Source organism: Pinus tabuliformis, chromosome 2_2 (genome assembly GCF_031772625.1).
Source record: "Pinus tabuliformis cultivar Carrire ecotype Pingquan chromosome 2_2, CPIR1, whole genome shotgun sequence".
Classification (NCBI taxonomy): domain Eukaryota; kingdom Viridiplantae; phylum Streptophyta; class Pinopsida; order Pinales; family Pinaceae; genus Pinus; species Pinus tabuliformis.
Window position 1 is genome coordinate 1,220,676,550 of NC_142300.1, and position 23,851 is coordinate 1,220,700,400.

Consider the following 23,851-nt stretch of genomic DNA (forward strand, 5'->3'; position numbering starts at 1 on the left):
CAGGCCATACTCGAAGCAATGTATTCAGCCTTGGTGGTGCTTAGTGCAACTGATTTTTGCTTCCTACTCATCCAATATATAGAGGCAAATCCCAAGGAGAATAACCACTCATACATGCTCTTACAATCCTCCATACTGCCAACCCAATCAGCATCTGTGTATCCATGTAATCTCAAATCCCCGACAATGTATCTTAGTCCATAGTGGATTGTGCCTCAAAGATATCTCAAAAGATTCTTGGCAGCAATCCAATGAATGTGATGAGGCTCGACCATATATTGACTCAACGTGTTCACAGCCAGCCCAATCAGCATCTGTGTATCCATGTAATCTCAAATCCCCGACAATGTATCTTAGTCCATAGTGGATTGTGCCTCGAAGATATCTCAAAAGATTCTTGGCAGCAATCCAATGAATATGATGAGGCTCGACCATATATTGACTCAACGTGTTCACAGCGAAGCATATCTCAGGACAGGAGTTGACCAAGAACATTAATGCCCCAACAAGTTGATGATACTCAGTAGGGCTCGCCAATCTACCCAACAGCACTTCCACATAGCTTCTGGAAGTTGAGTTCCATCAGAGTAGTCACGGACTTGCAGTCTACCATCCCACATCTCTCAAGTAGCTTCACAATATATTTTCCTTGAGAAATGAAAATCTCACCTGGCTTTTGCCAGACTTCCAACCCTAGGAAAGAATGCATCTGTCCTAGGTCCTTCATCTCGAACTCGGAAGCCAACTCCCTCTTGCATTGATGAATGAGAGGGTCATCACCTATAAGAAAGAGATTATCCACATAGAGGACCAAAATGAGAGGTTTGTCCTTTTCAACCTTGAAGTATACGTTCGGGTCAGTGTCACTTCTTGTACATCCCAGCTTCATAAGATAGCTATCAATCCTCTCAACTAAGCCCTAGGGGCTTGCTTCACCATACAGGGCTTTCTTCAACCTGCATACATGTGTCTCACGATCTTGAACCTCGAACCCCTTGGGTTGTTCCACATACATGTGTCTCACGATCTTGAACCTCGAACCCCTCGAGTTGTTCCACATACACTTCCTCCTTAAGCGAACCATGCAAGAAGGCAGTTTTGACATCCATCTCGTGAAGGTTCCATCCTTACGAGGCAGCAAGGGCTATGATCGAATGAATGGTGGTATATCGGGCAACTGGTGCAAATATCTCATCGTAGTATACTCCTTCCTTTTGAGAGAAGCCTCAAGCTACAAATCTGGCCTTGAATATATCAGCACTCCCATCAGCTCCATGTTTGATCTTTAAGAGCCATTTTGAAGTGACCACAGACTTATCCTTGGGTCTAGGAACCACATCCCAGACATCATTCATGTTGCTTCACGGTTTCTTCGAATGTACAAGGCTCAAATTGTACAACGGTACAGATGGCAGCTAAGTACCCTTGGTACCTATTTGGCTTCTTGATTTCATGAAATGTCCCCCTTGGTGCAATGTGTTTCTCAGCATCTTCAAGAGTATCTTTGAGCCATAAAGGCCTTTTCCTTGAAGTAGAGGGCTCACTAGGAGGTGGATCAATGGGATCCATCGGACCTTCAACATCAGGCATCGGTTCATCGAACAGAGGTTCATCCTGCTTTTCTGCATCAGCATCATCATTGGCCTTCCTAGGAATAGGAAGATCTCAAATTTTTCTAGGAGCAAAATCTTCATCGAAAGTGACATCATGACTTAATTCCACTTCCCTTTGACCAAGCACATAGATTTTATATGCCTTTGAAGTTTCATTGTAGCCCACAAATGTTCCTTTCTTCCCAGAGGCATCTAGTATATTTCTTTTCTCTTTCGGTACATGAAAGTATACAGGATAGCCAAAAATTCTAAAATGAGAAACAACAAGTTTCTTACCGATGAATACTTCTTCGGGTGCCTTGAAGTCCAAAGCTTGATGTGGGCATCGGTTTTGGACACACACATCGGTGTTGGCAGCTTCTCCCCATAATAACTTCGGAAGACCTTGATCATGAAGCATAGCCCGGGTAGCTTCTATGATAGTACGATTCTTCCTTTCGGTAACACCATTTTGTTCAAGAGTATAAGCAGTTGTAGTCTCCCTCTTAATGCCAGTGTCTCTACAATAGTCTTTGAATTCATTTGACTCACATTCGGGCCCATTACCAGTCCTTAGAATTTTGATCTTCTTCCCTATTTGATTCTCGACCAAGGCTTTGAAAGAGCAAAACCATTTGAATACTTCATCCTTCTTCTTTAAGAAAAAGATCCATGTCTTGCAAGAGAAGTCATCCACAAAAATAGCATAATACAAATATCCACCCAAAGATGTCACGGGCAACATACTTGATAGATCAGAAAGGACCAATTAAAGAATATCAATGGTTTGAGTCTCACTTGAGAGGAATGATCCCCTTGTATGTTTTCCAGCTTCACATCCCTGACAAACACCTTCATGATTTTATTTGAATTCAGGCATCCCTATGACCATCTTCCTTACATCGGGTAAGCCTTTGAAATGAAGGTGAGCAAATCTCTAGTGTCATAATGCGGATTGAAGAGAAGTATCACAAGTCATTTCTCCCAACAAACTTCCTCTAACCTGATAAACACCTTCAACCTTGAAGCCTAGAGTGAATGCATCTCTTGGATTCCTTTGCCAAAGACGAACCTTCCCATCAACGAATGTCACCTTAAAACCTTTATCTTCCATCGCAGAAATAGAAACCAAGTTCTTTTTCATGTCAAGTACATATAGCACCTCTTGTAGGTGAAGGGTTTGACCTTGATTTAAGTGAAGAGTAACGGTCCCAATTCCTTTCACGGGATAAGTGGCATTATCCCCAAGTACAGTCTCCATATTTGTCTTATTTTCAACCAAGTTTGAGAGAGTTTCTTTGTACCCAGTGAAGTGCCTTGAGGCACCACTATCAATCAACCAATGGTCCAATGTATCCAGAGCAAAGGCAATGGAGAGAGCAGAAATAAGATAAAATTATTTTTGCTTTACAACATTAACTTCATCATACTTGGAGTTTCTCGACTTCTTGGGAGGACAACCACCTCCATTTCGAGCAGCAGGAGCATTCCTCTTTCCTTTGTTATTGGACTTGTTGTTCCTTTGGTTGCCATTTCCCTTGAATTTGTTGTTGTTATTGTCATCATCTCTTGGAATATCCTTCTTGTGAGGACACTCTCTAGCGAAGTGGCCAAACCTATTACAAATGAAGCACCTTCCTTTTCTTCCTTTTTTGAATCTCGAATTGAACCCTTGTCCTTGATTCCTTGGACCGACATTGTTCCTTCTTAGAATGAGCGAAGAAGGCAGTAGGATTGTTTCCATTGGGGGGCTTGTCTCTTTCCATCATCCTTATTTCTTCTTAAGTGCATCTGGCCAATAGTTCATCAAATCCCAGAATCCTGTCATTATTGACTCTTGAGAATGGTAGCGTTGAACACATCCCAATCTCTTGTAAGGCCCCCATATCTTCGTCGAAGGTGACATCATGACTTATCTCAACTTCCTTTTGACCAGCCACATAAATTCTATATCTTTTAGAATTTTCATTATAGCCCACAAAGATTCCTTTCTTCCCAGATGCACCCAATTTGCTTCTTTTCTCTTTCGAAACATGAAAATATACGGGGCTTCCAAAAATTCTAAAATGAGAGACATCGGGTCTCTTACCAGTGAACATTTCTTCAGGATTCCTGGAGTCCAGTGCTTGCTGAGGGCATCTATTTTGAACATACACAACGGTATTTGCAGCTTCAGCCCATAGAAACTTCGAAAGGCCTTGATCATGAAGCATGGCACTGACAGCTTCTACAATATAGTGATTCTTCCTTTTAGCCGCACCATTCTGCTCAGGAATGTATGGCGTTGTAGTCTCCCTCTTAATGCCAGCTTCCCTGCAATAATCTTGGAATTCATTGGATTCATAGTCGGTCCCATTATCAGTCCCCAATATCTTGATTTTATTCTCGAATTGGTTTCAATCAAAGCTTTGAAATGTCAAAACCAGATGAACACTTCATCCTTCTTCTTCAAGAAGTAGATCCAGGTCTTGCGAGAATAATCATCCACAAAGGTGAGATAATATAAGTATCCTCCCAAGGAGTTTATGAGCATTACTTAAGGGGAATGGTCCCCTTGTAAGTTTTCCTTCGGCACATCCCGGACATACACCTTCATGCTCTACTTTGAACTCAGGCATACCTGTCACCATCTGTCGAACCTCCGGTGCCATAGTTCAAATTGTAGAGATGTGTCGCAAGACATGGCTCCTAATGGACTTCCTCCAACTTGATACAAAGTGTCAACCCTGAACCCAAGAGTAAAAGCATCCTTGAAATTTCTTTTCAAAACACGTACCTTTCCATCGATAAAAGCCACCTTGAATCCTTTATCTTCAATTGCCAAAATGGACACCAGGTTCTTCTTGAGATCGGGTACATATAGTACTTCTTGCAAATGAATAGTGTTACCTTGATTCAAATGAAGGGTAACATTCCCTACTCCCTTCACGGGATAGGTAGCATCATCTCCAAGGATGATCTCCAAGTTTGTCTCCTTTTCTATCAAATTAGAGAGGGCTTCCTTGTATATGGTGAAGTGCCTTGAGGCACCACTATCAATTAGCCAATTTCCCAAAGTGTCTGTAAGAGAGGCAGTGGAGAGGGTTGATATAAGATAGTACTCTTTTTGCTTATTGTTAACAACATTCGATTCATCATACTTGGAGTTCCTTGATTTCTTGGAGGGTCGACCATTTCCTTGATGTCCCGCATAACTTTTTCCTTTGCCATTGGACCTGCCATTCCTTTGATCGTTCTTGTTGTAGCTGCCCCTGGAATTGTTATAAGAGTCATCATCTCGAGGTGTATCCCTTCTATTACGACACTCCCTTGGATAGTGGCCAAACTTATTGCAAACAAAGCATCTTCCCTTCCTTCCATTTTTGAATCCCAGTCTTCCTTGACTTTGCTTCTTTGAACCTGCATTGTTCTTCCTCTTGGCATGAGCGAAGAATGCATTTCTTGCTCCACCATTCTTGTTTCTTCTTGAATGCATCTTGACATAAATTCTTCAAACCCTGGAATTCAATCATTGTTGAGTATAGTGGTTCTAAATACATACCACTCAGGTGGGAGTCCTCCAAGGGTGGCGAGAGTAAGTTCCTGTCAGGAATGACTTCTCCAATTGAGAGTAGATCATTCTTCATCTCAATAATCCTCAAGAAATAGGATTGAATGTCCTCGTCCTTGCCCTTCTTAATATCCTTCAACTTATTCTTGAGAAAGAGAATTTGATTAGCATTACTAACCTTAAACATGTTGACCAACTTGCCGTAGATCTCCTTGGAGGCCTTCAATTCAAAGATATATGCCACCAGATGCTTGTCAATGGAATCCCTGATAATCTTCTTTGCTTTGACTTCAACTGGTGCATTTGAAGGAGGCTCAAGGTTACCCTGCACATAATCCATCACTTCCTTCTCTTCTAAAGGTCAAATCAAGAGACATCTTCCATCCACAATAGTCAAATTTATCATGGAGCTTGTCTTCAGCTAGGAAGTAAGATGAGGAACCCATTGAGTCTTTTGTCCTTGCCCAACTGTCTTTGGTGATTGCTCTTTCACTCTTGCTTGGGCTTTGTCTTCACCTCAACTCTGATACCATGTTAATTTTGGGCAACAATGGTATGTTCTATGCTTTAGAGAAAATTTACTTCAATTTCTTTATTAGCCCAATATAAATATCCAATTTAGCAATCACATCAACATGATAGTAAAATGCAGATAGAACATAAACATAAATAGTAGAAGACAAGCCAAGACAAGAGGACACAAGATGTGGCACCGACCAGGGACAAACCCCAATGTGAAGAAACCCTTGATCAAATCTTCTTTTAGTCTTCAATAGTTCAGCAAAGGGAAAGTACAATTTACAAATTCTGATCATTTATAACAGCAGCAAAACAGCCCTAACCAGAAAAGTCAACGCTGGTCAACAGGGCAGATTTCTTCCTCAATTCAGCTAGATCAAACCCAGTCAACTTCAGCCTCCAACAACAAGTCTAATCAGCCCAAAACAGTTCGAAAAAGTCCAATCAAAACTGGTCAACAAAAGTCAACCTTGCGGCCAGCCCTAGAATAGTCAACGTTGGTCAACGCAGGGGTCAAACATCGTCGATTTTCGTGCCCAGAATTGCGGCTTGCCCAAACAGAAATTCCTCACCCAAATTCACAGTCAAGGAAGGTCAACGCTGGTCAAAACAGCCTCTTGAAGTTTTCGGTCAAATCTAGTCAACGCAGGGATAGCAAGAAAATAGCCTTTCCTTCAAATGTGTGGAGAGAAAGAGAAGCCCAGAAATATGTACCCAATTAGATGAGTAGAGAGAGAGATGTGTGAAGATGAGTGTGTCCAAATGAGGATGAGGCATCATGAATTTATAGGTAACGTTGAGGATGAATAGAGTGACCACTGGGCTTCTGAGCCTACATGAGTTTGTTGGCCGACCTTGACAATTTGGCCATAATATAAATAAATTCATATCTTCATTTGTACATGTCAAAATTAGATGATCTTTAGATCAATCTTACACCTCTCGGAGAGAGGAATCCAAGAAAAATATCAGATGTCATAAATAAGATGACCCATGTGGAGTTTGGCCCTAGTTGCCAATTTTAACATAATGTCTTCACGTCTTTCCCAACTCTTGGCACTATCATCTTCGATGATACAAGACAATTGCAAAAAATTTTAAAATTTTCAAAAATTGTAAAAATTGCAAAAATTGTCGAAATTGAAAAATGATCTAATCATCCCAATACGATCTTCTATGGAAAATTGCACTTATAGGCTTTCCAAGATGAATTATTATCATGAGACTTGATGGTACTAGTATAAATATTCTTCTGAAGATGGCCTAATTGTTTCTCTTCTAAGAGATGTTGATACACTAATTGATTAATGTACCTGATTTTGTGATTAAAATGTTGATAAGGTATCTTCATAGTGTTTCTTTGATTTGATTTTAAAGTTCTATTCTCTTCATGTATAGATGTTGCTTAATTAATTGTTGAGCTTTTATTAGCACGTACACTGAGCATTTCTATCAATTGTACTCCAACCTCTGAGCATGTCTTTACTTCAACTGGTTTGGCATCTTCTTGAGTTGTAACTAGATATGTATTTGTTCCTTTCTCCATAACATGCTTTTTCGCATTGGAAGAACTGGATGCTTCCCTCTTGTTAAGTTGTTGTACATTGTTTTCCAACAACTTCTTATCCTTCTTAAGTTTCTTAATTTGCTTAAGTAATTTTTCACTGTCATCCTTGAGCCGAGAAATTTCTTCAATTTTCTCTATGATAATTTTGTCGACTTCTTTTAGCATATTTTGCACCAACATTTCATTTTCTTGAAAGATTTACCTTTGAGATATCTTTAAAATATTCTAGCATTCCCGAACCTAGCTCCATTGTAGTGTCATGTAATGTTATCTTTTTCTTCTTATAAGAAAATGTTAAGTTCTTCTTCATGTTTACGATAAAAGTCCCTAGTGCTTCCATCTAGGGCAATCCTAGAAGTATGTCATTATCAGCACAAAATAAAAATTTAATAATGGGTTGAAAGGAAAAATGTTAAATTATGGTATGTTCTATGCTTAAGAGCAATTTACTTCAAATCTTCTTATTAGCCCAATATCAATTTCCAGAATTGCAATCACATTAACTTGATAGTAAAATGCAGATGGAACATAAATGTAAACAATAGAAGACAAGCCAAGACAAGAGACACAAGATGTGGCACCAGCCAGGGACAAATCCTAATGCGGGGAAACCCTTTGATCAATTCTTCTATATTCTTTAATAATTCAGCACAGAGAGAGTACAATTTCACAAATTTGTGATTTTACAACAGCAGCAATAAAACCCTAACCAGCAAAGTCAAAGCTAGTCACAGCTCACAAATGACCTCAAGTCAACCTTGGTCAACTCGACCTCCAATAGCAATGATAGGTAGCCCAAAACAGTCCAAGAAAGATGGTAAAACAGCGATCAATGCATCTGCAACTCTACGATCAACCCTAACCAGTCAACGCTGGTCGAATCTGTGGTCAAATAGGGCAATGCTTTGCTGCCCAAAACTGCGGCTAGCCTAGGAGAGGCTGCCCAAACCAAAAACGCAGTCAAACAGTCCTCTTTGTTGGTCAACGCAATCAAAATATAGCCCTGCTGCTCTACCGTCAACCTTGGTCAACGCTGCCCTAGAACAGACCTACATCCTTCCTTCTTCCCATGTGTGAGTGTCTTCCTCCTCGTACGCATACCCAATCAGACTAGGAGAGAGAAGAATGAGATGATGAGATGAGCGTCGTAATGCCACAAGGTCTCCTCCTTTTATATGCCACGTTGAGGATAAGCTGGGGGTGTGAAACATTGTTTTGCTTGATGGCCGACCTTGACAAATTGTCAAGAAATAAAAATAAATTCATATCTCCATGAATACATGTCGGAATCGGATGATCATTAGATCAATCCTATACCTCTCGATGAGAGGAATCCAAGAAAAATATCAACTGCCATAAATGAGGTGACCCACATGGAGTTTGGCCCTAGTTGCCAATTTTAACACAAAAGCATAGCCTCCAATACCCCAATGTAAATTGCTTATGTCATAATGTTTTTCATTTATTGTTTCAATTATATGACTCAAAAACCACTAATTGGTTAGCACATTTGGTACTAACATAATGATTATCTTATGTGGGAGCGATAGAGATACTAAGATCCTTTCCTACAATTGTTCCTTTGATTTTAACGAGCGCAAAAATAGCTTTGCTAAAAGTTTTAGGAAGTCTTCCATCTTTAATCTCTATTTTTAAATTATACCTTTTTACGTCAAAACTCCTTTATATTCTTTTATAAAATAAAATAAAATAGACTTTACTCTTGCTTTAGAAATGGAATAATTTGATTTCCTTTTTCAGATTATAAATACTTTCAAGAACTTGACAGCTTCTTTATCTTTATCTTTATACCGTTTTAAATTATAACATGACAACTTCAATAGGTCCTTTGTCTTATTTCCTTTTTTTATATATATAGACACAAAGATAAAATAATATGAACATATGTTTCGCATATAAGATCGCAGCCTTTAGACTACGACTTTGAAAATTGCTTTTAGTAGCGCTTACTCATTGTAACCCCCCATGCAAAGATTCTCCTGTGGCTTATAGGTCTAATCCCTACATTTTTTTTTTTGGGAGCAATTTTCTTCTATCTGAACCCCCTTCATGCCACAACGCCACAACCCGGTGACTATACTATCCCAAGGCCAAAATTAACCACACAACAGTCCGTTAAGCATCGAGGTCTAGACCTAGCGAGTGCACTAATTATTTCCAAGGTGATTTCCCAACTAGTTCAATTAATTTCCAATGTCAACTAATGGATACACAATACCACACAGCAAGAACTTGGCACAGGTTTTATTCTGATAACCTTGACTTGATGCCCCATTGGATATTTGCAGTATATGATTGTTATTGTATGATCAAAAGGTTTCACAAATAATGATGAATGTAGTCAACAGCAAGTGTGTTGAAGGACATGTAACTAGGTTCGGTCTTCATAAATGTACTTTTAAGTTTTGATATTTGTATTTATTCAAGAAAAGAAATATTATTTTTATAATATATGTCAATGAGTTTCTTGCTCATTGAAGTAGGTCTAGCACATGTTAAAGTGTTATAGGTGAGTCAAAGAGTCAAAAGAATTATGTTGAAGACCTTAAGGGTATGTTACATTATGTATATTTATGTATAAGAGTCAAAGAAGACACCTCCAAGCAAAGTCAAGTCTCCTCCTAGCAAAGACACCATCAAAAGAAGCAATGGCACCATTAAAAGCACCCATCGAAGCAAAGGAAGTCAAGTCGGTCTACAAAAGGGACAGTCCTCTATATATAGAAGATGTCCACTCCCTCTCAGTCCTCTATATATAGAGGTTGTCGACTCCCTTAATAGGTCGACATGTTCCTCTTGGAAGGTCGACTTATCATCCTTTGAAGGTCGACTTGTTGCAGCAAGTTTGACTTGTCTTGGAGGGTCTTTTATGACTCAAATAATTTTCTCTTACATAATACATGATGCCCAAATGGGTCTTCAACATATTACAATGACTCTTATGACTTGTTGACTCAAAGACAAGCCCTAGAAGCACTCAATGGGTGCTTGACCTATAAATCAAATAACCTTGAGCATGAAACCCATGCCTCAAGAATGACAATAATAATTTTATTTTTCTCTTTACATCAAATACATAAAATCATGATTACATATGTCATTATGAAGACCGAACCTAGTTACACATTTCAACACTCCCTCTTAACTAGGGAGGTATTCATAATCCATACATGGTACTTGGACATTCTCAAACTAAAGAATTCTCATAAGAAGAGTTGGATTGGTAAGCCATCTCATAAGCTACTTTCTCAGCTTATACCAGTGCATCTCATCATACCAACCAACATTGTTACATAGCAAGGCCTTGACTAATAGCTCTATCTCTCCACAAGATTAGAGCACAATGTTGGCGAGACAAATGACTAATAGACACCATCGTCATTGTCTCTCAAAGCACATACCCCACATGGGTGTTCAAAGGGTACATCCCTTTAGGACAATTCCTGTCTTAGAATAGCACATCCTCAAGGAATTTCCTCCTCAACTACTCGTGCCTATTAGATGCCCCACCACATCCTCAAAGACTATCGGAATCAATCTCAAATGCTTACCCAATTCTCCATTCTTTCTTCAGAACGTGAATACAAGAATGATGTGTCTATCTCTCCCTTTAAACTAGGAAGGATCTACACATTCCTATAAAAGGAATATTCCCAAGCTCCCTTTTAACAAAGGACTTGCCCAAGCTCCCTCTCAACTAGGTGTAAAATTTTCTGTTTTCCCACCCCGGTTTTCAATTTCACCTTATTTCTCCCATGTAGTTAAATGCCCATTCCCATAGCCATACATTTAACAGACTAAAAAAATAAATATTGCTGAAAACACAAATTCTGGAAATTTTTCAGAGTGCTGGAAATTGCAGAAATAAAAATCAGCAATTAAAAACAGCCATTAAAACACATTTAAACTCAGTGATTTTTGGTCAACTTGACCCTGGAAAAACCCCCTACAACTCTTGGGGAAAACCAGTTTGAGAGCTCTTCTTTATTTCTGGAAAATGCCTTTTACAGAGAGAAAATTTTTCAGCAAAAATCAGCAAAACAGGAATTTTTCCAGCAAGCAAACTTATCTGTTTTCAGCTAACAGACAATCTGGAAAATGGTTGTACGAGCTGTACGGACCGTACGGACCGTACGGACGGCCGTACGGACTTGTACGGACAGACCTCGAAATTCGTGCAGAAAATCGCCTCCTCGATATTCGTGCTGAAAATCAATTTTTTCACTGTTTTGCTCACTAAATCTGCCTTTTTCTGCTTGTTCTTTGAGCTGTACGGATTTGCTGAAGTGTTGCCTTGGTATGTGTGCCAAACTGCTGCCTCTTTCTCCTCCTTGTCCAGAAATCTCCTTTGCTCTCTTGCTCTCCTTCTCCCAATCTGCTCATGAAAGAATGAATGATCTTTTCCTCCTTTTCCTCCCTTAACCCAACCCTAAATGACTTTTGGGTGATCCCTAAATCCAATGGCTGAAATAGATTTAGATCAATGGCTGAGATTAAATGCTCATTTAAATCTCACTTTCTATTTTTTAATTCACCCCACTTTAATAAAGACCCACTTAGTCATTTATTTCCAAAGTCACTTTTCCTTTCTAATTTTTCATTGACTTTATAAAAGTCACTTTAAAATTAGACTTAGTAACTTTATCACTTAAAGTCACTTTCAAATTAGATTTAACTTTATAAAAGTTATAAAGTTACTTTAGGAGAAAAATTAAATTCTTTTGGACACTTTTCCCTAGGCCAAAGATCAAAGCCTTAGGGAACCACCTGTCCTCCGGTACCAAATTTCAACACTAGGGACTTGTTTCCAACAGTAGCTATCTGCTCTTTGGTGGAGATCATGGTACTATCAGCCGCTTGTAGGGGTCCTTTCGATGTCATAAACTTCAACTTCTTCATTACGGAACCTTCATCTTCTAGATCTTCTTTGTAGGGCATTAGCCATCTTCTCCATCACTTTCCTTCAACAAACCATAGGGTTGATCCTGTTATCACCCCAAGAAACTCTCCTAGGTTGTATATCAGAGATGCTCGGGATCATTACAAACTCAACAAAAAGTTGGAAAATGGTGGATGAATGAAAGCAATACTGCACATTCAAGCCAGATAACCACTTCTACTATGTTTAACCCCAGACATGGGTGAACACCCCCAGACTACAAGGCTTTAGACCACCAATTACTCACAATTTTAAAGAAAAAGTGATGATGGAGAATACTAATCACACCAGCAGATGCACAGGACCCTGTGATGGCCAGCTGCAACCAGTTAAAAGGTCTGTCAATCTATTTCTTAATGCACAGACAGGATGACAGCTCTCTGGCATTAAAACAACAGAAACCTGCATACAAATTCAATGATACAGCTAGATTCTAACACAGAGGTGGGATGACAGCCCCTCTAATGCTAAACATCAACAGCACATGAAATAATGCATAACAGGCACAGCCTGGAACAAAGAAGAAGAAGTGGAAAGTGAGCAATTAACAGCAAAAGAAGCTTGTATTAGCTGAAAATGAAGACTAGAAGCTGCAGGTTACACAGTAGTTACAGTCTCCAGAAGTTGAAGTTTACACCAAAATAACATTCATCAACCTCATTACATCTTTTTCCTGAGTATATATAGAATTTGTTTACAAAAACACTCTGCTGAGTTCCACGAGGAGGGATCATAATGGACCACCCACACATATTAACTCTTCTGATAATTTGTCTGCTACAATCTGATGGTCTTAATGAATAAATCGACCTTTTTGCTGCTCTGTTGTCCTTTCTGAGCATATGGAATGTAATGTGTACAAGGCTCCATGACTGATTAATGAATTCAACTGCTCGAGGCAGTACTTTCCTTCCTCGGCCGTGCTGTCTCTTTAACTGTGGTTGCTGAGAATTCAATGCACAGTGTACCAGATGATCTCTTCCTTCTTCGTGCGCACAAAACAGGCCGAAAACACTGAAAAATACATTGAAAATGGACGAAGAGCTGAGAAAGAACGTTGGTCGTTAGATCTGGCAGATTGACGGCTGAGATTAGATCTAAGAGGGCTATCGGGCGTAAACGAGAATGGATGAACGAGAGCCGTCGGATCGCGGGCGGGCAGATCCGACGGTGATCGCAAGCGGAAGGAGCGCGGAGGATAATGGCCGGGGGATAAGCGGTTTCGCGGGCGGGCGGTATTCCCCGCACTGCCCACGGAGCAACGGTGGTTTTCGTACCGCGGGGCGCGATCGTGTTAAATTGTGCCATGTGGCCGGCAGGAAACCGCTTCCCCGCGGGCTAACAGTCGAGCGGTTTATGAGAGCGAGGGCTGCGATAACCGTTAGATCTCCGCGGGATCATCGGACGGTCATGAATTAACACACATGTCTTGGGGTTGATGTGACAAGTACGGTGTGCGGGTTTATGATTTTCAATATATGTGCGACTATAAGGGCTTAAGAGGTTAGTGCCGGGAATAAACAAATAAAGGTTTATGCGGGATTTAACAGATTATCGGGCTTTTATAAAGGCAAACAACAATAATGAAGATAGGGAGAATAAAGAGAAAGGAAGGGAAGGAGGAAACAGGGGTAACGGAGTAAAAGGAATAAGGCAAATGAAGAGGAATGATAAAGTAAACTGCCGCAAACTTTTTGCCACCAAAATCAGCATTGCCAATATGCTTTTTATCCATCAATGTCGAAGAACATAGCAGAGCTAACAGATCCAATAGTCATGTCATCCTTTTCTTCATTGGAAAGTGATCTTCTAATCCACATATAGCTTTCCTTCATACAACTACCTCTTCCAAGTCATGTTTCTTTCAGGATCTTCCATCCAATAACATGAGTACTAGTAGGTGACATCTACAACTCTCTTTTGGTAGCCCTGTTTCAACCCAACCAGATGTTTTCAAAAACCAAAAATGAACATCAAATCAAAGTTGCCTTTTTATGATGGCCTTTTGTCATGACATCAGCTTCTTGCAACATCAACATCCTGCACATGTATGAATACATCTCCAAGACATTCAATATCAAGGGTTTCCTTCCTTTTCAGACTTTATCAGGGTCTTCATACCTTCGCCATAGAGATGTCATAGCTAATTCTTCTAGTTATCGAATGTTGATCACTTATTTTATCTTACGTGACTACAGTTACATCTTTCACGAACTCTTTTTCCTTTCTTCGCATATTGCTTTCCTCGAGATCTTCTTTACATGATTCTTTCAACATAGGAACCATGGTTGAAACCACCTCATATTCCATATGAGATCATATTATGTTGATTTCATCTTATCAATATGTAGAAGAGTTCAAGGCATACGGTCTACATGCCTTCATGCATCATTCTAATGGAAGAGATCGTTCTTCTTTGATCATACTCATGAGATAGAGCAATTCAACCAAGCTATCTGCAACTATATGATGACATGACTTTATCTCTTTATTACCAAATATATACATAGCTCTTTCTCCATGTGTGGTCATCTAAACTTCCTTTGGCAGCTTCATTTTCTTGAAGATAAAAGTACTTCAACTAACTCAAAGTGTTGCACTCCTTTGTCACAATACTATCATCTTTCTAAACAATGGATCCCACACAAGGTGGAATGTAGACTATTAGCGAGACACTTGCTTCTTCCAAGTAGAGGTGAACCTTCTTATAAAGATTCTAGTGGAGGATCTCGATGTTCCTCACTCTGCAAATGCTCCTTAATAATGATGATGTTTCTCTATCTTCTATCTTGCTAGATGACTTTCCTCCAACCATTCAGATTGCTACTTCAGATAACCTTCCATGTCATGAACTACTTTCATTCTATGATGATTGCTTTATATCAATTTCTACTTCGGTTATCCTTTCATGCTTCTATAATGATGTCATGAGCTATTTTCTGCTTCAATCATATGCTTTTAATATGATGCCATCTTCTAATATGATGCATCTTATCATACTTACAATGCTTCTCATCATGACTGCAATCTTTAATCATAGTAGAGGTCTTTTCACCTCCTACTTCTCCTTGCTATGTACCTGAAGATAAAATGTGTGAGGCCTTAATAGTGAAGATCTATCACTTCTTCCTTCTTGGATTTCTTCTCATCAGGTTCTTCTACATCCTCGGTCACATGAGCTTCATTTCTTTTCCTTTTCTTGTTTCCCTTCTTGAGTTTAGGACAATCTCTCTTGAAATGCCCATATTCCTTACATTCATAGCATTGGATCTTTGACATATCGATCTTCTTCTTTTTCTAAGGACCAAACTTTCCAAACTTTCCTTTTCTCCTAGCCATGGTAACAAATGCTTGAACTTGTTCATTTGATCCAACATCGCTTTTTGCCTTCAACCTGGTTTCTTCAATCTTACATAATGACCAAAGTTCACTGAATGGAGTGGCTTCCTTCTTTCCATAGATACTTGATACAAAATTGCCCCATTCATCAAGTAGTGCATTGAGCACAACAGTGGACATTATTACCCCTAACTCTTGTACTTGGTCTCTTATTTGTGACACCCTCATAAGGTATGAGGCTATCCCTTCTTCTTTTGAAACCTTCATCTTGTATAGCTTGGCTCTCAAAGATATAACTTCTCCTACAATGCTTACGAAAAATAGTTCTACCAACTTTTCATAGATTTCTTTCAATGTCTCTGTCTTTGCTACATAAGAGATGATTGAATCCTTGATTGATTCTATAAGGATTCTTTGAGCTCTTATTTCCCCTTTCATATACTTTGATAATGCTTGAGCTTGCTCTTGAGATTGTTTTGGGATGGAGCCTTTTACAAATTCAACAACTTCATTCTTTGTGAGGATCAAATCTATCCTCTTCTTCCATGCAAGGAAATTTGATGACCCGACCAGTTAGTTACTTTCCATGAAATCATTTTGATAGTAGATTCAAACATAGATATAAATATACTTACTTGTCAAGTGAAGATCCTCCTTGATAATGATATCTTCAAGTTGATAACTTCTTGATGATGTTGCTTCCTTGATGATCTTCTTCAAGGATATTTGAGATGTGATCTTTGCTTCAATGTGAGGGAGATCACTTTGATGTCTTAGATGATGATTGCAACGCTTCTTCTTACTTCCTTGGATGATAATATAAAATGTGGAGGCTTCACAAGGTGCTTCAAATGTAGAGTCCTTTTTTTAATGGAGGTAGGGTTTTTGAGGTATTTTTATTCTTCCAAGAGTTGTGATGATATGATCCTTGTGGTGTGATGGATGGTCCTTCTTGATGCTCCTTAGTTTGCTCAATCCTTATGTATCCTTCTTCAAGTTGCATTTCCTTGTTGTAGTCACCTTAGCTCTAATACCATGTTGAGAAATTTGGGGGCAGCTAGATTAGGGTGATTTCTCTTTCTTTGATAACTGCTTGTGGTGTATTTTAATTAACTTGATTAGCTTCTTCTTTCACTTGATTATTATTAGTGTTCTTGATCATCAAACAACTACCAAACAATAAAGAACAATGAGACAAGAGGACACAAGATATAGGCTATAAGCCAGGGCCAAAACCTCTCCTCTTGAGAGGAAAACCCACAAGAATTCTTCTCTTCTTATAGAACTTCAAATGACGAATTCCAAGGGCCTGTGACCCTTGACAAAGACCCCTCCAAGACCAAGTCAAACCTTTCCTTTGAAGAACTTTCTTCTAGCAAAGTCAAACCAGCTTCACAACTGTTGCAACTCTCTTCTTCGACCTCAACTTCGGCCTGCAATTATGACTGCAATTTCGGCTACTGTAGAAACCCTAGTTTCTGCACGTGTGGGAGAATATGGTGTTTTTACCCTTCTCTCTCCTTCACTTGAGATGGCTTCTTCTCCTAGGAAATTCAGCTTGCAAAGGAGACTTCTTTTAGAGACAAAACTCGGCTTCCTAGTGTGACTGCAATTCGATACCTGATGCAGCAAGATTGATGCCCTAACTTCGCACGTGTGAGGAATGAAGGCCCAAAACAGTCCTTGAAATACTTCGATTTTTCTCTCTTCTTGTCTCCTCCTTCTCCACTTAATCAACTTCTTCTTGACTTGTGATCGAACTTCTTGGATGTCCTCAAATGAGGTCGACTTTTCTCTTATATATAGGCTACTAGGATGCCCTTAATAGGTCAACATGTTCCTCTTAGAAGGACTACTTATCATCCTTTAAAGGTCGACTTGTTGCAGCAAGTTTGACTTGTCTTGGAGAGGCTTTTATGACTCAAATAATTTTCTATTACATAATACATGATGCCCAAATGGGTCTTCAACATATTACAATGACTTTTATGACTTATTGACTCAAAGACAAGCCCTAGAAGTACTCAATGGGTGCTTGACTTATAAATCAAATAACCTTGAGCATGAGACCCATGCCTCAAGAATGACAATAATAATTTTATTTTTCTCTTTACATCAAATACATAAAATCATGATTACATGTCATTATGAAGACCAAACATAGTTACACATTTCAACATTGTGGACCTATATTTTTAGGTGGTCTTTTACTAGGTCAAATAATGGAAACTTTGAGATGCCCCATTTTAACAACCATTTAATTATATAATGTATACATCCTTCACTCAATTTGTTATATCATGCCTTTCAATTTGTGTTGTTGTTGATATAATTTATCCTATTATCGCACTTATTTATCATGAAACTCGAAAATTTTATTGCACCTAACAAGAAGAAAAATTAGAGATAAAGCCATTAAATAAGAAACTCTAAACATAAAGCTTAGAAATACATGCAACAAACTAAAAAATAACACTCTAACCTTGAAGAATCCTCAACATACTTCACATGGTAAATGTTGCTTCAACATTTTTGTCTTCCTCGCTAACCCAACCCCTAAGTGCAATGATTTTATAAGAACTGAAATGATAAGACCTTCGATTAATGTACACATACAAATCAAACCATCTTTATAACGAACCAAATGGTTCATTAATTTATGTGTCCATTCAAAAAGGTATGAAGACTCATAAATGACTTGTCATAAGATAAAATACAAAGCAATACTATAAGACTAATATTAAAGTGACGTTGGTACAACTATTCATGATGTTATCGATACCATTTAATAATTACAATTCAAAAGTATGAATGGATGTGACTTTTAGAGGCATGGCTTTTATTATTATTATTATTATTATTTGAAAGAAAAATCTCGTGGGAGAACCAAAGGGATGCTTCACCACATTTGTTAATGGCAACCCTAGTATACCCATCAGGATATACTAGTGAGCTTGCATCTTAGTGCTTTGATGATTAGTAAAACAAAATTCTAAAATGCATTTATCATTAGTCTAGACTATCCTATAGTGATAAGTTACTAAAATTGACTTCTCTTATTAAAGTTCTTCCATAATTAAAAAAGTTGTATGAACTTCATCAAAAAACAATATTTCCTTCCAACAACTGTGTGCTTAAAACTAGAATGTCACAGACGTCCAAATAAATGTGGCGCACTAATTCATTTACACTCCTTGTTGTATTTGTAAATTTGGATTTGCACTACCTAATGATGATTTGGCATTTATACCAACTATACACTTGATCCATTCACTTTTCTTTGCTTATTGGTAAACATTTATAGAGTTTGATTTCATTATTCTACATCCTTCTATACCTAGTCCAATAAGTAAACTTTTCATGTGGCAACATGTCTAAGCCAACATGCTTGACCCATAACTATACAGTGCAACTTTTTTTTGTTACTAAGGTTGATGAGTGCTAGTACCATGGTCTTCCTTACATACATCAACCTCTCAAACAAATATTCCTTAGCTATACTAACAATTTAGTTGACTTGTTTTCATAGCTAGAGCTAACTTCACATCAATGTCAACCTACAATATTGTCTACTCGATGTGCTTGTTGTACCAACAATTCTCTTTGTAATGCTTAATCTTCATAATGTCTTAACCGAAATTTATTCTTCTTCACCTTAATGGTTTGCTTAATTGTTGACTTCTTAGTGCTCAACCAATTGATGTTGAAACAATTCCAAAGTCCAAATCCTTTTGAAACAATGTGAATAGTTCGTCAGTGCATTTCAATACAACATTTTTCTATATCCTCTTACATTACTAGTTTCATGGGTGCACTAACTAAATTCATGCCTATACTATGACACTTTTGTTGTGGGAGAAATTGCTTATTACCGTTTTTCCCAAGATACGTTACCTAATATATATATATATATATATGGTTTAGCTTTGGGTGGTTAGGAGAAATGTTGTTATCCTCCCCACCCGAGTTCAATTCCTATGTGAGACATGTTGAGCTCATAATGAGTATTTCTTCTAATGACTTTGAGCCTTGTTGTCTATGTATATTCCTCGTATGAAATATAAATATAATTCTCATGGTCAACAATTTCAAGCCTTACTGTTGACCTAGCTTTATGCCTTGAAGAATCTGGGGCTTACCATAGGTACCATCCTTTTTCCCTGAGATTTGTCACCTGCCTGGAATAAATAAATAGGGGTTTTCCCCAAGATATGTTACCTAGAGTGTTTGTATGTGTGTATTCAAACTAAATCTGAATTTAAACAAATTTACTCTGCCCAATTTCAGCCTTAAATGAATTCAATCAAAATTTCAAACTTAAACAAATTTAAACTGAATTCCAGAATCCAAATTTACTCTGCCCAATTTCAGCCTTAAATGAATTCAATCAAAATTTCAAACTTAAACAAATTTAAACTGAATTCCAGAATCTAATCGAATTTAATCGCAGAATTTCAAATTTAAACAAATTTAAAACCAAACTTCAATAAAGTTATTCATTCACCTATGAAAGCCGTCAAATTCCAAACTTCAAGGATTAAATTAAGCAAACATAGAGACTTAGATTCACATTATAATGTTAACGTGTTATTCTTCTAGTTCTGTTTTATTTTCTCCCTTTTTAGGGTTAACTTTTTCAAGTGCTGCTATAGACAGGCAAAGGCCTACGGAACAGCATATCCTTACCATCTACATTTCTTGTACACAGCGGAGATTTTTAAGGCATTTACTGCAGCCAAAGCTTTGTCAATACAGGTGCTGGCTTTCTAGTGGGATTTGTTTCAAAATGATAATTACTCTAAACTCTACTGCCAAACTGATTCCAGTATCTATGTGATGCATTACAAACTGTCACTACAGTGGCATGACCCTATGGTGGGATTTCGATTCACCTTGATAATTACTCTATAATAGTATAATCTACGGCCATAGTGTTTCTAATAACATGAGAATTCATCATTCAGGCAATTTCCAGTTAAAGGAGAGGAAAATTACTCCATGATGACAAACATACCGCATCCGACTTTTTATTTATCCTAACGGGTTACATTCCAAACTAACCATCAGAATTAGACATAACAATTTCAACCTAGAGAATAAGAGTGGTCTCAAGTGGATCTGATGATCCATTCGTTCAACTCACATCCTTACGCTCGATTTTCAGAGAAACAGTTACAATCAACACAAAATGCAGCGCCAAAATTTACATTAAAAATAAAATCGAAGAGGAAAACATAAAAGAGATGAAAATTTAGATGTATCAAGACGTGATCACAGTTGCAGTCCCATGGAGTCACCCCGCCCTAAAGCTTCGCCACAATGGCTAGATATAACCCAACGCTATCTATTGCAATTCAGTTTAACGCACACTGAAATAATAATGCTTTGCAGACGTCTCTAATTTGCTGAATAGTCAATATTTAAACCAAAATTCAACTCCTGAAATCAATGTCTAGCCGAGTCTTCCATCAAACTACTTGACACACAACTCAATTTAACCAAAATTCACACGGCGAGAACACGACTAACCTCAGCCATGTGACCCGCTTGCTAAACAGGAACCTGAGCAGCCTCTCGACGAAAAATAAAGCCACACCGCAGCTCCGATCGCTAAAAATAAGCCGGAAAACCCTCTGCAGTGGCCACCCTGAAGGAAGGAGAAGTAAGCCAATCACGGCAGGCAAAGCAAGCGGCGGATCCACGGAAAGGCTAAAATGAATTACAAGGGTTGTGGGTCTCTGATACGGCACTCTAAAAAGAGGATTGATTTTGGCAGGTTGCAGTTAAAAGATAAAAATCTTATTATTTCTCCGGAGTGGTGAAAATTGAGGTTTCAGTCTTGTATTTATAGTCATTTCTTATATTTTTTTATTTTTTTATTGTTATAATTATTTATTTATTATTACATCCATAGGTTTTTTTTTTTTAATTGGAAAGAGGTTTTTTATATTGAAAAGAGTTTATAGATAGGTGTTTGGGTGTATGTTTCAGATTTACTAAAAAATAATATTTTTCATTATTATTGTTTAATGAAAGGTAATGATTAAATTTATTAAGTTATTTGTATTTTATAAATGGAGATTTGTGATTATTTGTGTTATTAAAAAGAAAAATTAGTTGTGTAACTCACTTCCAACCCTAAAATTTCACTACTTTCAACCTTAGTGTAGCAGTTTTTATTTGCATCCGTCCTAAGCCTATCCCTATCTCTCTTAATTAGCTATTTAACTTATATGGCTAAGCCAATTATAAATGATAAATTAAAATTTGAAATCTTAATATCATTTTAATATTTGTTTTTATCATATAATTAACTTTTTGATATTGTATTTAATAATTGTGATATATAGTTAACCCATTGTAATAGAGGGTAGGGAAATAGGAGAGGTGCCTCACATCTTCCTTTTACTTCATTATCTCCTACAAAATCTTAATAGGATTCTTTTATATAGTAAAGTAATGACTTGCTCTTCTGATTGTGGTGATTAGAGATGGTAGGAAGTGAGTGAAAGGTCATGGATCTAAGATATTAAAAAATAGTGATGAGTTCAATCTTATAGGGGAGGTAGATCCAAGGATTCATGGGTTCACTTGGATTGAGTGAATTGGGTCAATCGTAGATCATGGTTAACGAGAAATGAGTGATACGACGTAACAAAGCTACATGGATCTTGTGCACCTAATCAAAACTATAAGCCTTAATAAATTTACAAATCAATTTCAAAAGGAATTGATCATTAATGCTCCAATTAACTCATTGTGCGAGGAAATAAGAGAGGTGCCTTAGATCTCCCTTTTACTTCATTATCCACCACAAGATCATGGTAGGATTCCTTCATATATTAAAGTAATGACTTGCTCCTCTAATCGTGGTAACTAAAGATGATATGAGGTGAGTGGAAGCCCATGGATCCTATGATATTAAAGGATGTGATGGTGATGAGGAGATGTATTAATAGGTTTTAAAAGTGTGAAAAATTATAATAATGGTTTTATTAGATGAGTAAGTAGAATTACTATTGACCACGGTTGAACATCCACCAATATACGTAATGAGGATCATCACGTCATATTAATTAAAATAAAATGTTTAGATCTAGCAAATCAATCATCCTTATAAGAAGAGGTTAATTCATGTTCCTTACAGTGTTGTGTTTGGTCAAATCTAAGGTTATTTAATGCTTAAGAGATATATCACTCTCCTTTAACAATAGAGAAGTTATCAAGGGTTTTGTTTAAGACTAAGATTTTTGTTGATCATGTAGAAGGGGAGAAGTTTATGGAGTTTCAACATAAAGGGGAAAGGGACAATCAAGATCGGGTTACAAAGAAGAAGAGGAACATTAAGCATTTCAAGCTAAGGCTCAAGAATATGAAACTAGTGATGCGGGAAGATGACGTAATGGCATAAGTTGTATTGCACCAAGAAACAACTATGTTGGCTAATTCAATGGAATGATGATATTAGAGATATCCATCAACTAAGGGATTTGTCAAGAATGGCGCAAATTGTTAGGGTATGCTCCATTTTTTTACAAATTGGCTTGGGGGTGAATAACCATTCTCTTTGAGTCTAATCAAGAAAAGGAAAACATCAAGTGTGGCAAATGGTGTTGGGATGAGTCTATACACACTTTAAATGAGTGAAATCCTCTAATTGATATGTTGAAGAAGCAAGTTGGCATTTAATTGCTCTAGATCAAATAGTCCTCCCTACCATTAGAATTGTCATTGGAGCAAACCAATTTTACCAACATTTAGAGAGAGAACGCACAAAAATAAGCATGTCAAATAAAGAAGGCATTTTGGAAGTTGAAGAGCAACAATATAAAAATCTCGAAAGAGGGAAAGTAGTCTCTACAAGTCTTCGAGAAGGTAAATCTTTTGCTAATGTTGTTGTAAAACCCACGCCTGCAATAGTTGTAAACAAAATTTACTAGGCATTGTTAGGGCAAAGAAGATAAGCCGTTCTTTGAAAAACACCTACATTTTAATTATCTTTAGGATCAAATGATGTTTTTTGTCGTAGGAGGATTATTTTCAGGAAAAAGGGACAATGTAACTCACTTTTGTGGACCTTATATAAATGAAAGGGAAAGGAATCTCAGGGAAAATGAAACTCAAGCCTATAGATTCATTTCCACCAATAATATATGTGGAAGAATTAAGTTTTCAAGTTGATGGTGCAAGGGATAGGTCATATTATAATCTACTTCTGACCCATTATAAGAACAAGGGGACAAACAAGATTAATGGAAGGATCGAGGAGGAACAAGGTAAAACATATGGAAGGTAAATTTGCAACAAAGGAACTTAAAAGGTTA

At 37.7% G+C, this 23,851-nt stretch overlaps 1 protein-coding gene across 3 annotated transcripts in view; it reads right to left on the reverse strand.

The window, feature by feature from the left end:
* Positions 1–21,328, reverse strand: part of LOC149197887 (uncharacterized) — a 408,075-nt gene extending 386,747 nt beyond the window's left edge. For all 3 annotated transcript variants that reach the window (XM_089406020.1, XM_089406021.1, XM_089406019.1), the window contains exon 1: positions 21,057–21,328. In XM_089406020.1, coding sequence (XP_089262146.1) covers positions 21,057–21,065 — 9 coding nt within the window. In that variant the 5' untranslated portion in view covers positions 21,066–21,328. The remainder of the gene's footprint in view (positions 1–21,056) is intronic.
* Positions 21,329–23,851: the final 2,523 nt, after the last annotated feature.